The sequence below is a fragment of the Bufo gargarizans genome, chromosome 6 (genome assembly GCF_014858855.1).
Source record: "Bufo gargarizans isolate SCDJY-AF-19 chromosome 6, ASM1485885v1, whole genome shotgun sequence".
NCBI classification, from domain to species: domain Eukaryota; kingdom Metazoa; phylum Chordata; class Amphibia; order Anura; family Bufonidae; genus Bufo; species Bufo gargarizans.
The window spans coordinates 329,173,888-329,188,890 of NC_058085.1; the positions used below are offsets into that span (position 1 = coordinate 329,173,888).

Consider the following 15,003-nt stretch of genomic DNA (forward strand, 5'->3'; position numbering starts at 1 on the left):
TGCACCAGGGCCCATGAGCCATTAGCTACGCCCCTGGTGATGATGTAGCTAAAGCCCCCTAAACTTTGCCCGAGCATTAGACAGATCCTCGCTAAAAAGCATTTGTAGGAACGCTCATTAGCGGTAATCTGATTGTGTGAAGGTGCTGCTGATCACCTAAATCTCTGTTTGCCAGCAGCAGATCGTCCTGTCTAAACACGCTTTGCAACTGGCTAACAAAGATTCTGTATGGGGACAAGGCATTAGTGACAGTTTCTCCCCATACTTGCTACAAGTAAATGTGGTGGTCCCCTCCACTGATGAGAGGGCGATCGTTGGGAAGGAACTCTTTCTTCCTGAGAATCATCTGCTCAATTGCACAAGGGCCTTGAATCCCTACAGGGGGTTCTCCCTGATCGTAGTGATGTTCTAGCTCAGGCAGGCTCAACCTGCGGCTCTCCAGCTGTTGCAAAACTACAACTCCCAGCATGCCTGAACAGCCTACAGCTATCAGTCTACAGCAGGGCATTGTGGGAGTTGTAGTTTTACAACAGCTGGAGGACCACAGGTTGAGCATGCCTGGTCTAGCTGAAAGGTTAAACAAGAGTGTTTGCTGTGCTAAAAGTCCAACCGAAGAGGAAGTTAAAGGACAAGAAAAAATAAATCCAGAAAACCATTCACTCGTTTTTGTATTTTACACATTTTGTAGAATATTTACATAAAGGTTGTTAATATGTGATAAAAAAAAATCATGGAAGTATCCCTTCCCGTTGTCCTTTCCTCATGATACATCTTCCTCCATGTTCGTAAATGCTGTACTGGTTATGGCTAGAACTTAGAAATTGGTGATGTAACCTTCTAGAGAAGAGAAGTTATGCTTTTCCCCTGGCACCTAACTGGTTCCTCCTGGCACCTAGCACACAGGGCATACTTCCCATCCTCTGTGCATGTGCATTTTGCAGACCCTGGGGAGAGGACTCATTTATGATGGTATTGAGCCCCAACCTGTCTCCTGGTTCACAGGATCCTCCTTTACAAGACAAGTTTATAAGGCAAAAATGTATTTGATGTTGTTCAAACAGGCTATTCCAATGAGCAGTATTCATGCCAATGACATTTAAGTTTATTAGAATATAAAAGAAGAATAACAGCAAAGCTTTTTTACTTGACATGCTTGCAAGGAGAATGACATTATTGTTGTTCCACCTACAGAAGACAGACAGCTGAAGAAAGGGAAGCAGAAAGACAACAAGCCAACAGGATATTAATGCAACTTCAGCAAGAGGCCTTTCAGAAGTCTATAAACCAGCCGCTCCAGCCAGATCCAATCTGCATCCACAACTCTTCTCTCTTCGCCCTGCAGAACCTTCAGCCTTGGTCAGATGACTCTACAAAAATTACCAGTGTCACTTCTGTGGCCTCTGCCTGCGAATGAGCGGAAGGACAAAATAGGTTTTTATGAGGTGAAAAGACTGGTTGAAATGAGGACTTTTTACAGAAATGCAGACACAACCACAAGACAAGACTTGTCGAAGCAACGTCAACACCAAACTTCACTGTCTCTACTGAGTCACGGAAAGCCTCCACCCTCTATCTCGGATCTAGATTTTATGACACTACGTTTCTTTGAGTTTTATACAATAACATCAAGGATCATATATGTCCCCAAAAATTGCTTAATGTTTTGCCCTCACTGCCAACGTTGGGCTTAGACACAATTTAATGTTCTCTGATGTCAGATGTAATATTTTCTTATTATAATGGATTCCGCGTTGATGTCTTACCCTAAAAAATTGCCTCTAATGTGTGGCTGGTGGGGTCCAAACCCTGAGACTCCTATAGTCAACAGAATGAGGGTGAGCTCTAGTACCAGATACAACCACATTAGGCCTAGAAAATCTGCTGCCAAGTGGCCCCATGGTCAGACCTTGACTAATTCCGCATTATTCTAAGGATAGGTTTTTTGTATTATTGAATCTATCTTACTGACAATAGATTAATTACTTATATATTGGTGCCATAGCAATTTATGATTTGCCTGTCAAGTACAAACTTGGCCAACTGATTGAGTCAAATCAGCCATTTAAAAAAAAAATAAGAATTTGGCGTAGCTGATCTATGTTCTCCATCTAGAATTGCTATATTTCCCATGGTGCTTGGGCACTTTAAATTTCTTAAGATGAAGTCCAGAACTGTCATACATGTTGTAGTTGGGGTGATAAATCCTATAAATGGAAGAAGATACTGACAGTATAAGGTTAGGACCATAAGGAGCGGTCATGAGTTGTTTTAGGCAGGGTCAGCTGCAGTTGAGAACAGCGCAAGCAATTAGGCTTTAGTTCCCTTTTATTTGCCTAATGAAGATTGCACTGTATAGCCGGTCGTCATTTTTAATGGCTGCGTGGAACTAAAGGTGCCACATGGCTATTAACAATTCAGCCCGGCTATATAGTGCGGAATTCATTAGTTAAATGTGCTCTGTGTGGTCATACCCTAAAACAGGATGACTACATGGCTGTTCTATCTCATTCAACTGCCTTGGTCACAGTGGAATTGGATAAGGCTACATTCACATGACATTTAAAAAAGCGGCCGTTAAAAACTGGAAAACGATCCATTTTTAATGGGTGTTTTTCACAGATGTCTTTCTGAAAAACGGCTATTAAAAATAGACCTTTTAAATTGCAAAGCCCCCTATAGAGAGCACCATTACCTGACCTGGTATAAAAGCACGTTCCATGGCCAAGACATGTTCCATGGCCTAGACATTTGGCCAAATGTGCATTTATTAAGACTGGCATTTTAGACGCCAGTCTTAATAACCCTGCGCTGGCGGGGGATCTGCCAAAGTTATGTAGAGGCACTCGCCTCTACATAACTTCAGCGCATCCACCGCTGGTCTAAATCTACGCCAGCTTTCTTGCTGGCGTAGATTTGGAACATTTTCTACCCCAAAATGATAAATGAGATGCTCAGTTATGCACATTTTGCATCCATTTTAGCCATTTCCGTCTGAGATCTGTTCTTTTAAATGGAAAAAAAAATACTTCATGTAGGACTTTTTTTCCATCTAAAATAATGGCTAAAAGAGGCGCAAAATGTGCATAATACATGCTTAAAATACAGGATCCTTTTTTTTCCTTTATTCTTCTGTTCTTCTGACAGATCAGAAAAACTGAAAAATAAACGGTGATGCGGTTCCGGCCTTAGCTGGTTTAATTTGTTTCACTCCAGATTTATCAACTTCAACACATTCTTTTGCAAAAAAAAAAAAGTTGCCTAAAGGAGGTACAATCTCCCTCCAGGGGAAGGGGAAGGATGGAAAAACTGGAGTAACATCACTAGACAAATTGTTAGGTTTAAGGATAGCAAGCAAAGTGCATGATTTGATATATTTGGGGCAAACAATGCCAATCCACGCTCAAAAACCTTCAAAAATGTATCTCATGATAAATCTCATAATAAATTCTCCCCAGCATTTTTGTTTTCTAATTACATACCATAGACATGATCAGGGCACATTTATACCATGAGCTTGAAGACAAGAGTGCTTCATTCTCTGACAACAAGGAGAGATCTTGAAATCAGGAGACATGAAGGGGAACTTTATAAAATCTAGGACAAGGGGGGAAGTTTGGATGGCAACTAGTCAAATTTCAGAAAGCAGTAATGTTAGATTTTTTATGAGCAACTGATCAATTTTTTTCTTGCTCCCATGTTTTTATAAATCCCCCCAAAGAATATTAGAGAGTTTTATCTGTTTTCATCATAAAATCATTGATATTTTTGCACATACAAAAAGGTAAAATGTAATAGCTAGGAAAATTCAACTATTTACTTAAAGAGTAACTAAACCTTTATATTAACTTTTCATATGACGTCCCTAATGCCCTAATAAAACTATTTGTAATGTACGTTATTAATACATTTTCTATTTTTATGAGACTTTTCCCTTCCTAAAGCGCACTTTTCCCTGTGCGCTTAAAACTCGTGAGCTGTCAGCAGTGTACAGAGTACACATTTTATGAATGGGCAGCAGCAGCGCAGGGAGTACGGGCAGGAGCGCGCATTGCTGCTCCTGCCTGTGCCCCCTGGAGGTTTACTAACTCCTGGCATAGCACATGGGTACTCTGTACCCATGTACTATGGCAGGATTAGCTGAGCGGAAAGGGCTCCTGCTTCTGCCCGCTCCGCTCAGCTAATCCTGGCATAGTACATGGATACAGGGTAGTGGTACCCCTGTGTTATCTCAGGAGTTAGTAATCCTCCGGGGAGCACGGGCAGGAGAAGCAATATGCGCTCCTGCCCATACTCCCATTGCTGCTGCGGCCCCATTGAGAAAATGTACTCCGTACACTGCTGAGCTGTCAGCGGTGTACAGAGAACAACAGAGTTTTAAGCGTACAGCGAATGGTGCACTTTAGGCAGGGAAAAGTGTAGTAAAAATACAAAATTCATTAATAAAGTATATTAGAGATAGTTTTATTAGGCTATTAGGGACAACATATGAAAAGTTCATATAAAGGTTTACTCTTTAAAGTTGGAAAATGAATAGAGAAATAATAATGGCAATTCCTTATTTCCATTTAAAGGGCATGCTCATCCTTCTCCAATTCATATATTGTATACTATAGACTTAATCACAAAATAGTTGATTGACCTTGTAAATATATTGCATTACTGCTGTATTATATTCTGCACTGTCGCTGTGACATCAATGGAAACAGTCAACAAGCTTGTCCTCAGACACATTCCTGGCAGCTTTGGGAAAGTGAATACTCCCTACATAAGATTATATACTGTGCCAGGTGTAAAGACTATACTTCCCAGAATGTAAATCTGAAGCAGCAGGAATACTGGATGAGTTCAGCTCTGAAGCCTCACATCTGAATACAGTTCTGTAATACAGACTGTGACTTAACATCAGAACCAGATATGTGATGCAATGCGTTTACAAAGTTACTAAACTTTTTGGGTTGATTAATTCTCTTGGCATAAAGTGAACTTCGGAGTCTGACTGAAAAAGTAAGAGGTGCACCATGCGATCAATAACTAGAAATAGTTCTAGGCTACATGGTGATATTTTGGTGTGCCATTCAGGACAATGACCACAACTGTAGTGCAATCTTATTGTGTTTCCTAGTTTTTTTTTATTTGCACCATTTTTTACCTGCTCCTCACCCTTCGGGTTCCCTGGCTCCCAGACTCTCTTCAGAGGTCCTCCATCCCTGTATGGTCCACCTCCACATGGACACGGGATTGTGTTCCACAGGAACCAATGACTTCATGCAGTGTGGACTTGTCTCCAAGGGGCACATGGCCTAGTAGTGATGTGCCGCTTGCTAAAAAGGTCACTGCTGAGGCCAGTCATTGGTTGCAGATGCGCACATGAATCTGTCAATATGGAAGTTGATAGATGGTGTCTGGAAGCTCAGTGAAGAGTGACATGGAGCTAGAGAACTGGAATAGCAGGGAAGAGGTGAGTATGGATTTCTCCACAGGTATTCCACGCTGGGGTGCAAATAAAAAAAATTGGAAAACCTTTTTAATGTTGTGGACTACCTGTGTGATATTCCCCAAATTTCTGACTGGGTCAGAATTTTAGAAGTGGGACAAGGTCATTTGCACCCATGTTTCTGATAGAGAAATGCATTGTTTAGGCACATCCGAAATTCTTCATGTAGCCCTAGCGTTTAGGAGGGAAAATTTTGAGAAATTTCATATAATGGTATTTAGGAAGACTTCAATTCGATACATTACTGGGTATTTCATGGAATAACCATTGCTCCTTCTAATATCATAAGATTTATAAATTCAACGCCATTTGGTGGGACACCACTAGAAGAGGTGCCAAAATAGCAGCTCCAGTACCAGGAGGAAGGGGGTCAAAAGAGGACATCAGTGTTATAAATGGTACAAAGTAGGTGGATGACTTGTTACTGATTTCGCATTGAAGCCCAGAAGCACCTTTGGGTGCCACTGTCAGAACATGCTGGGCTTTGTAGTTGTAGACAACATTGATGAGCCCCACACTCTGTGCCCTTTACCCATCTCCTAATAACCACATTCAATTGCTTTGCAAGCACTTCTGTATCACTCAATTGTACTTTTACTATACATTTTAGGCTTCTTTCTTTATTTTATGTTCCAGACGAACAGCTTTCATTTATGAATGAGGCACTTAGGAGGTGCTTATGTCTATAATAAATTATTCACGTGCATCGAGGACTACAGTCTTCACAGCAGACACGGACTGATTGATGCAGAGCGTATTGCTGTGTGCAGACTCGTCTATGAAGATGGCGATGCCGGACTTTGTGTTCATTTTACAGGAAGACAAATTTACGCACAGAGCCCGTTTACTAGGAGACTGAAGTAAAAGCAGCCACATTCTGTATGTGTGTTTTTTTTTTTAGAACTTTTTATTTATTTGTATCTTTATTTCACAATATCAACCTACCGACTATTTATGTGATATGTACATTTATTTCCAAAGCAATTTACAAATGGAGGTTTAAAGGGAATCTGTCAGTAGTTTTGACTATGCTAAACTACTGACAGAACTAGGTAGGGGCTGGGAAGAACAGTATAAACATGCATTTTGAGGAACTTTTCTCACCAGGAGTAGTGAAAATATGAAGTTCTATTTTGCAAGATTCTTCTCTCTCAAGTACCCAGAAAATGGAGCTTCATTGTGAAGTTATTTTTGAATCGAGCTGCTGCACAGCTCTTCTATGAGTGACAGTTATAGGATCCAAGCAGGAGACCACTACGGTTGTCACTCAGAGCAGAGGGTGAAGGCCCGTGAAGAAGCTGAATACAGAAAGCATTTTGCAGTGAAGTTCTGCTTCTTGGGCATTCCTGCAGAATAAAACTTCATATTATCACTACTCCTGATAAGAAAAGCTTCACAAAGATAAGTTTATACTCCTCTCTCCAGGTCTTTACCTAGTGCTGGCAGAAGTTTGGCATGGTCAACGTTGCTGACAGACTCCCTTTAATATCTGCATCCACATGTGTTGTCCATAAACCATGTAAATAAAATGAATAATTTCTTTTTTCATTTTGCCTCAGTTCTATTTTTTGCATTATGTATTCTGCAAATTAAAGGGGTTGTTATGTTCTATGATATTGATGACCTACCCTTAGCAGACCCCCCCTGTTGATCAGTTTGAAGAGACTGCAGAACTCGTGCAAGCCTGTAGCAATGTTATTACAGATTCCTCTCCCATTCAAGTCAACGAGAGAAGAAGCTGTAATTACACTGCACCCCCTGCTACAATCTAGATGTCATGCAGCGTTTTCACAAGTGACGCGGTCTCTTCAAACAGTTGATCGGCGGGGTGTCAAACTCCTGATCCTGAGGATAGGTCATCAATATCATAGCACTGCACCCCCTGCTACAATCTAGATGTCATGCAGCGCGGTCTCTTCAAACAGTTGATCAGCGGGGTGTCAGATTCCCGATCCTGAGGATAGGTCATCAATATCATAGCACTGCACAACCACTTTAATATCTTGGCCCTTCCTTATGTTGCTTCACTTTGGCCCACATTTACTACTGTCAGTGCACCTAGATTTTGGTGTAAATTGTGCCAAAATGTAGCACAATTTGGTGCTTCCAGGTTTAGAGAACTTACCTGTTTTTAGTCAGAAAAAGGAGCACAGCTTACCAGGAGGTAGGTTTGTGGGAAAGGGGATGTGACTTTATGAACCATAATTGAACCACAATTCTGGCGTAAAAATCTGTCTCAAACTAAGCCAACCAATATGTGATGTAAAATTAGACAAAATAGTCTGTTCCTGCACCAGATTTAAGCCTGAGCCCCTGTGATAAATCTGGAGCCAGTCTAGGTTTACGCCATCTACAGAATTAGTAAATCTGCCCAAGAATCTTTCACTTTGCTTCCCTTCCATTTTTTTGATAACTTTAGTGATATTAGACAGTAGCCCCAATCAAGTGCTCCTTGTTACCATCACACTCATAACCTGATGCCCTCATATTATATCAGGGCTCATGTATGTCTTTCACTTACTTGTTTGCTAACATTGTTGCACCCGTGGTAACCCAAACCCCATGCAGGTTCTCACCACCCATTAAATTGGTGACAAGACCAACTTGGTGAATGCACAATCTTTTCCTCTTTCGAAACCGACAGTTCTAGCTTTTGCCAACTTTGATTGGGGTCTTATGTACTCAGTTGGCAGTCATCAGTGCAAAACCTTATCATGCGTCCTGTCTAAAGCTGGACATACACATTAGATGCATGTGGAGTGAACCAGACAATTTAGGCAGGATAGGATAACTTTCTAATGCATATGGGGGCCTCTGGACTTTCCTGTAGACAAATATCAAAGGAGAGAAGGGGATGGGCATGCTGGATTTGAACATGCTTTATCCTTTTGTTCTCAGATAGATAACCTGCCCACCAGAGGTGTCTTGTAGTGTTTTTCTCTCAGCTGGGCCAAGCATGCATGTGTGTGGAGGTAGGGAGAGATAACGGTAATCTCATGCGTGTGGCAAATTTAAGGCCAGTTTTAAATGTCTGTATTATTACCACCACAATATATTGACCCTTCATAGTTCTACAAGCATAATTTAGATCAACATTAGGTTCTAGAAGATATTAGTTTGGTTCAGAAGAATGAGAGGGTGTAGTGACCATAACACAGATGTGGATATGAAACTGTCTAAGAAGGAGTTCACTCACTGGGCCACATATGGTGCACACAAGTGGACCAGTGGTAGATTACAGCTGCCATATCATCGATGGAAGTTACAAAAGAAAAGATGTGATGTCATGTTCTCTTCTCTGCTATGTTGTAACAGGCCAGTAATTTATTATATACTATTTCAATTGTTTCAGTCAAGAAAGGATCTGGAACAGATCCCAGAAAAGATCACCCGCAATTGCCTATAAAGGACATTCCTCAACAAATTTTTTATCCCATATTAACAGCCTACAGTGGTGTTTAAAGTTTACGAACCCTACAGAATTTTCCATAATTCTGCATAAATTTAACCTAAAACTATTACAGATTTTCACACAAGTCCTAAAGGAAGATAAAGATAGCCACATAAAAAAATGAGTCAAATATATTACTCTCTCAGTATGACCCGCTTCTGCAGCAATAACTGCATCAAAACATTTCTGGCAATTGTTGATTAGTCCTGCACATCATCTTGGAAGGATTTTAGCCCATTCCTCAATGTAAAACAGCTTCAAATCTGTTGGTGGGTTTCCTCCCTTGAACTGCTCACTTTAGGTCATTCCACAGCATTTCTACTTGATTAAGATCAGGACTTTGACTAGGCCATTTCAAAATGTTAACTTTATTCTTCTTTAAATATTCCTTGGTAGAATGACTTATGTGCTTAGGGTCGTTGTCTTAAGATTTGTTGTCTTAAGTTTAAGAACCCACGTTCTCTTGAGATTCATGTCACAGACGTGCATACTATACTGTACCAGTATAATAAAAAATTCATTTTTCCATCTATGGTGACAAGCTATCCTGGCCCAGACCATGGTACTGCCACCACCATGTTTCCTAGTTCGGATCAGAATTTTATGTTGGAGTGCAGTGCTTTCCTTCCTCCAAACATAGTGGCACATTTATTAATACCAGTGTTTTAGGTGCCGGTCTTAATAAAGCCCTAAGCTGGTGTGTCCGCCGAAGTTATGAAGATTCATAAAGTGACACAGACCCTATCTGGGTGTAGGTACATTACGAAAAAACACACTATTAGCCACAAGGTATTATTACCAAACTTGCACCAGATAATGTATTGGTACTGGAATAAAATATTACTTTTAATAATACTTTTAAAATAAACTTTTCCCTGCCTATGAAGTCTTATTATTTTGTTAGACCTTGCCTATAGTGGAAGGTCCAACAAAATAATAAGACTTCATAGGCAGGGACCAGTTTATTTTAAAAGTTTTTTGCTCACAGTGATTTTAAGACACTATTAAAAGTTATATTTAATTCCAGTGCCAATACATTATCTGGGGCAAGTTTGGTAATAAGCCCTTGTGGGTAATAGTGTTTTTTTTTAAGTAATGAAGAGGCGCATGCCTCTTCATAACTTTGTTGGATTCTGCGCCAGTTCTGAAACAGGTGTGGAAAATGGTAAATGAGACTGGCCTGCCAGCCCTTCCCCGACCATACCGCGCCCACAATTGTATACCTGACGTGAGCGGGGAAAAGTCGCAGATGCCGGCACAACTACCCATTGCGCTGTAATCTGCGCCTGAAATACGTCTAATATAGGTGTATTTCAGTATAATAAATTACCCCCATAATGTTTTTAATTTAAACAAAAACGTTCTATTTTGGTCTCCTAAACATTGTTCCAAACCTTCTTGCTTGTCCAAGTGTTCTTTAGCAAACTGCAGACGAGCAGCAATGTTCATTTTGGAGAGCAGTGGCTTTCTCCATGCAATCCTTTCATGCATACAATTGTTGATCAGTGCCATGCTAATGGTGGACTCATGAGCATTATAAACATTAACTCATGAACATTAACATTAGTTGATGTGAGAAAGGCTTTTAGTTTTTTAGAGGTTACCATGGGTTTCTATGTGACCTTGCAGACTATTACACACCTTGTTCTTGACATGATCTTTATTGGTTGACCACTCCTAGGGAGGGTAATAATGGTCTTGAATTTTCTCCATTTATACACAAACTGTCTGACTGTGGATTTGTGGAGGCTAAACTCCTTAGAAATGGTTTTGTAACCTTTTCCAGCCTGATGAGCATCAACAACTCTGCTTATGATGTCCTCAGAAATCTCCTTTGTTCCTTCCATGATGCACTTCCATAAATATGTAAACATGTACCATAAAGATTAGACTTTGATAGATCCCTGTTCTTCAAATAAAACAGATCGCCCATTCACATCCGATTGTTGTCCAACTGAAAACACCTGACTCTAATTTCATCTTCAAATTATCTGCTAATCCTAAAGGTTCAAATACAGGTCCTTCAAAAAAAATTTGCATATTGTGATAAAGTTCATTATTTTCTGTAATGTACTGATAAACATTAGACTTTCATATATTTTAGATTCATTACACACAACTGAAGTAGTTCAAGCCTTTTATTGTTTTAATATTGATGATTTTGGCATACAGCGCATGAAAACCCCAAATTCCTATCTAAAAAAATTAGCATATCATGAAAAGGTTCTCTAAACGAGCTTTTAACCTAATCATCTGAATCAACTAATTAACTCTAAACACCTGCAAAAGATTCCTGAGGCTTTTAAAAACTCCCAGCCTGGTTCATTACTCCAAACCGCAATCATGGGTAAGACTGCCGACCTGACTGCTGTCCAGAAGGCCATCATTGACACCCTCAAGCAAGAGGGTAAGACACAGAAAGAAATTTCTGAACGAATAGGCTGTTCCCAGAGTGCTGTATCAAGGCACCTCAGTGGGAAGTCTGTGGGAAGGAAAAAGTGGGGCAGAAAACGCTGCACAACGAGAAGAGGTGACCGGACCCTGAGGAAGATTGTGGAGAAGGACCGATTCCAGACCTTGGGGGACCTGCAGAAGCAGTGGACTGAGTCTGGAGTAGAAACATCCAGAGCCACCGTGTACAGGCGTGTGCAGGAAATGGGCTACAGGTGCCGCATTCCCCAGGTCAAGCCACTTTTGAACCAGAAACAGCGGCAGAAGCGCCTGACCTGGGCTACAGAGAAGCAGCACTGGACTGTTGCTCAGTGGTCCAAAGTACTTTTTTCGGATGAAAGCAAATTTTGCATGTCATTCGGAAATCAAGGTGCCAGAGTCTGGAGGAAGACTGGGGAGAGGGAAATGCCAAAATGCCTTAAGTCCAGTGTCAAGTACCCACAGTCAGTGATGGTCTGGGGTGCCATGTCAGCTGCTGGTGTTGGTCCACTGTGTTTTATCAAGGGCAGGGTCAATGCAGCTAGCTATCAGGAGATTTTGGAGCACTTCATGCTTCCATCTGCTCAAAAGCTTTATGGAGATGAAGATTTCATTTTTCAGCACGACCTGGCACCTGCTCACAGTGCCAAAACCACTGGTAAATGGTTTACTGACCATGGTATTACTGTGCTCCATTGGCCTGCCAACTCTCCTGACCTGAACCCCATAGAGAATCTGTGGGATATTGGGAAGAGAAAGTTGAGAGACGCAAGACCCAACACTCTGGATGAGCTTAAGGCCGCTATCGAAGCATCCTGGGCCTCCATAACACCTCAGCAGTGCCACAGGCTGATTGCCTCCATGCCACGCCGCATTGAAGCAGTCATTTCTGCAAAAGGATTCCCGACCAAGTATTGAGTGCATAACTGAACATAATTATTTGAAGGTTGACTCTTTTTGTATTAAAAACACTTTTCTTTTATTGGTCGGATGAAATATGCTAATTTTTTTAGATAGCAATTTTGGGTTTTCATGAGCTGTATGCCAAAATCATCAATATTAAAACAATAAAAGGCTTGAACTACTTCAGTTGGTGTGTAATGAATCTAAAATATATGAAAGTCTAATGTTTATCAGTACATTACAGAAAATAATGAACTTTATCACAATATGCTAATTTTTTTAGAAGGACCTGTATGTTTGCCACTCACAGAAGTGATATTGGACCATTTTCCTCAATGAATAAATGATCACATCTCATTTGTTTGATTTGGTTATCTTTACCTACTTTTAGAACTTGTGTGAAAATCGGATTTAGTTTTTGGACAAACTTTCAAGCACCTCTATAAAACATACATTAATTCATTCCATTAATGGTTTCTTTATGAAGCCCCAAGTGCCTAATAGGGAGTTTTTAAGCCTTGCAAGTGCTCAAACCCACCCCTTATAACCAATCCCATCTCTTCCCCCTTGGTCTACAATGTCCTCCCTCTGCTCTCCTGATGTCACTCTTCCCTGATGCCCATACTGTGCATTCCAAAACATATTGAAAATATTGGCATTACAGTTTTTACTGTGCATGCACTGCCTTTCTGCAACCAGGAGGAGCATGTCAATATTACTCTAAAGGGATGGACTTTTCTGCTGCGAGTAACAGGTCAAGAAACAGTGCATTGGGTCTCACTTAAGTTGGCCATTTATTTTAGATAGCTGCCCCCCCCCCTTCCTCCATACACATGCTGAGAAAGCATGCATATGTTTTGAATGGAGATGAGAGTAAGGCACTGCCAAAAAACCTATCTCCCGTATTATCCGTTTCTTTCCCACAACATCTGCTGTCTCATTAGGCGATGGTCCACTACTGCCATAATCAGCAGGTTCTGCCAACAATTATCTAATGTGCATGAGCAACCTAAGATCAGGCATTAACTGGTCATGCCAATACCATATTGTGCTGTAACATGGTATATACGTTATATACTCCATACAACATCCAGACACATGCAAGGGGAATTTATCTGTGTTGCTATAATTTGAAATGTATCAAGTCGCATGTTGGATAAGTTTCGTTTGACCCCTGCGGTACTGGAACAATGGGAGAGGAGGACGGCCATAGGGAAAAGCAGGACTTGAACCCTACAGCAGATGCACAGTACATGTTGTGAAACCAGTGCCCATAATATGGATTGCAAAGTGCAGGCTGAGTGGTAGCCTGTGCGAGATTTGGATGCAGAAGATCAATGACATCACAGAGTGAGAGAAAAAGGACACAAGAGGATAAGAGGTAGGGGCCAGGAATGATTGTAGGGACGGGCTTGGACTCTTTGAAAGAAAGAAAATACCAACCTGGTCACTTGATGCCTCATTTGCACATACATCAAAGTACTTTTTTCTTGGGAAATGTCAAAAAGTCAATAATAGGTATGGTTTTAGCGATGTATAAATGACTATAGTACATTGGCATTAGTTTAAGATCTAGAGATGCTACTACAGTTTTTTATGCCACCCTTGTAATGGAGTAGGATTGTGCCTTTTTTGCCATCGATCAGCATGGTGGCTCAGTGAGTGTTAAGCTAGGGTTCTAGGTTCAAGTCTGACCAATGGTAACATCTGCATTTGTCTCCCAATGTTTGTGTGGGTTTCCTCCAACACTCCAGAGACATACTGAGAAGAAACTTAGATTCTGATCTCCACTGGTGACAGCAAGCAATAAAAATGTTTGTAAATCGCTGCAGAATATGTCAGTGCTAGATAAGTGAGTAAAAAATCTGGTGTAAAACTTAATAACAGAATTAGCTAAAAGTGATTACATTGTTGTAAAGTCACACTTTTTTTTGCCCCCACTAGAATTCACAATGGGAATCATCATTTTTTCCCTACAACTGCTCTGTCTGCACAAGGGGGTTCTTCAGAAACTCAGATTTTTTAGCAGGAGCCTGCAGACCCCTCTTTAAACAGAAGGTTCTTACTTACTTGTGCAGCGATGGGGCCGCAGGGGAAATATGTGGGCTACGGTGGGCCGATGGGGCTAGTAGTAGTTTTACTCACAGTTCTGTAGCACTCCCTGGGCTGGCGTGCAGTGTAGGGAAGGTTAGCACCAGTTCCTTCGGGGCACATTCTGTGGTCCATGGACTCTTACCAGATGGTGGTTGAGATGCCCTTGAAGGAATATAGGTTTAAGGTGCTGTGGAGGTAGGGTCCCTGTTGTCCGTGGCGTCAACAACATTAGGTGCAAAGGAAGGTGGCAGAAAGGATGAGGAGTCAATACTTGTAAACAACGGAACATTTACTTAATCAGTTGCTTTGAGGTAATTAGTGCAGTTCATTTACATGGCAAGGGTGACAATGACAACCCATATATAATGCATACACGATTGGCTTAGCTGTAATCCTAGTAACAGGCTTGACAATAGGTGCATTGAGATTTTCATTTGGCTTTTGCCAGATACTGGATATAATAAATTTTTACTTGTAATTAGCAACCCACAGGGTGGTCTCCCTAACGGCAGGCATGAATCCTCTGCTCCATTGTTTGCACTGGTTGCTTTCAGAAACACTGGTCCACAATGTCCATAGAGGTATGTGGTAATAGACAACCTTACGCCTACTCGTCCAGCTGTGTCCAGGT

General features: G+C 41.0%; 1 protein-coding gene across 5 annotated transcripts in view; it reads left to right on the forward strand.

The window, feature by feature from the left end:
* The window catches only part of TLX1 (T cell leukemia homeobox 1), a 78,277-nt gene that overhangs the window by 21,548 nt on the left and 41,726 nt on the right, over positions 1-15,003 (forward strand). For 2 of the 5 annotated variants that reach the window (XM_044299910.1, XM_044299911.1), the window contains exon 3: positions 1,192-2,841. The exons of 2 other annotated variants lie outside the window; for them this stretch is intronic. In XM_044299910.1, the coding sequence (XP_044155845.1) occupies positions 1,192-1,414 (223 nt within the window). In that variant the 3' untranslated portion in view covers positions 1,415-2,841. Of the gene's footprint in view, positions 1-1,191; positions 2,842-6,130; positions 7,041-15,003 lie in introns of those variants that run through there. One more of the 5 variants, XM_044299914.1, reaches the window with a different exon arrangement.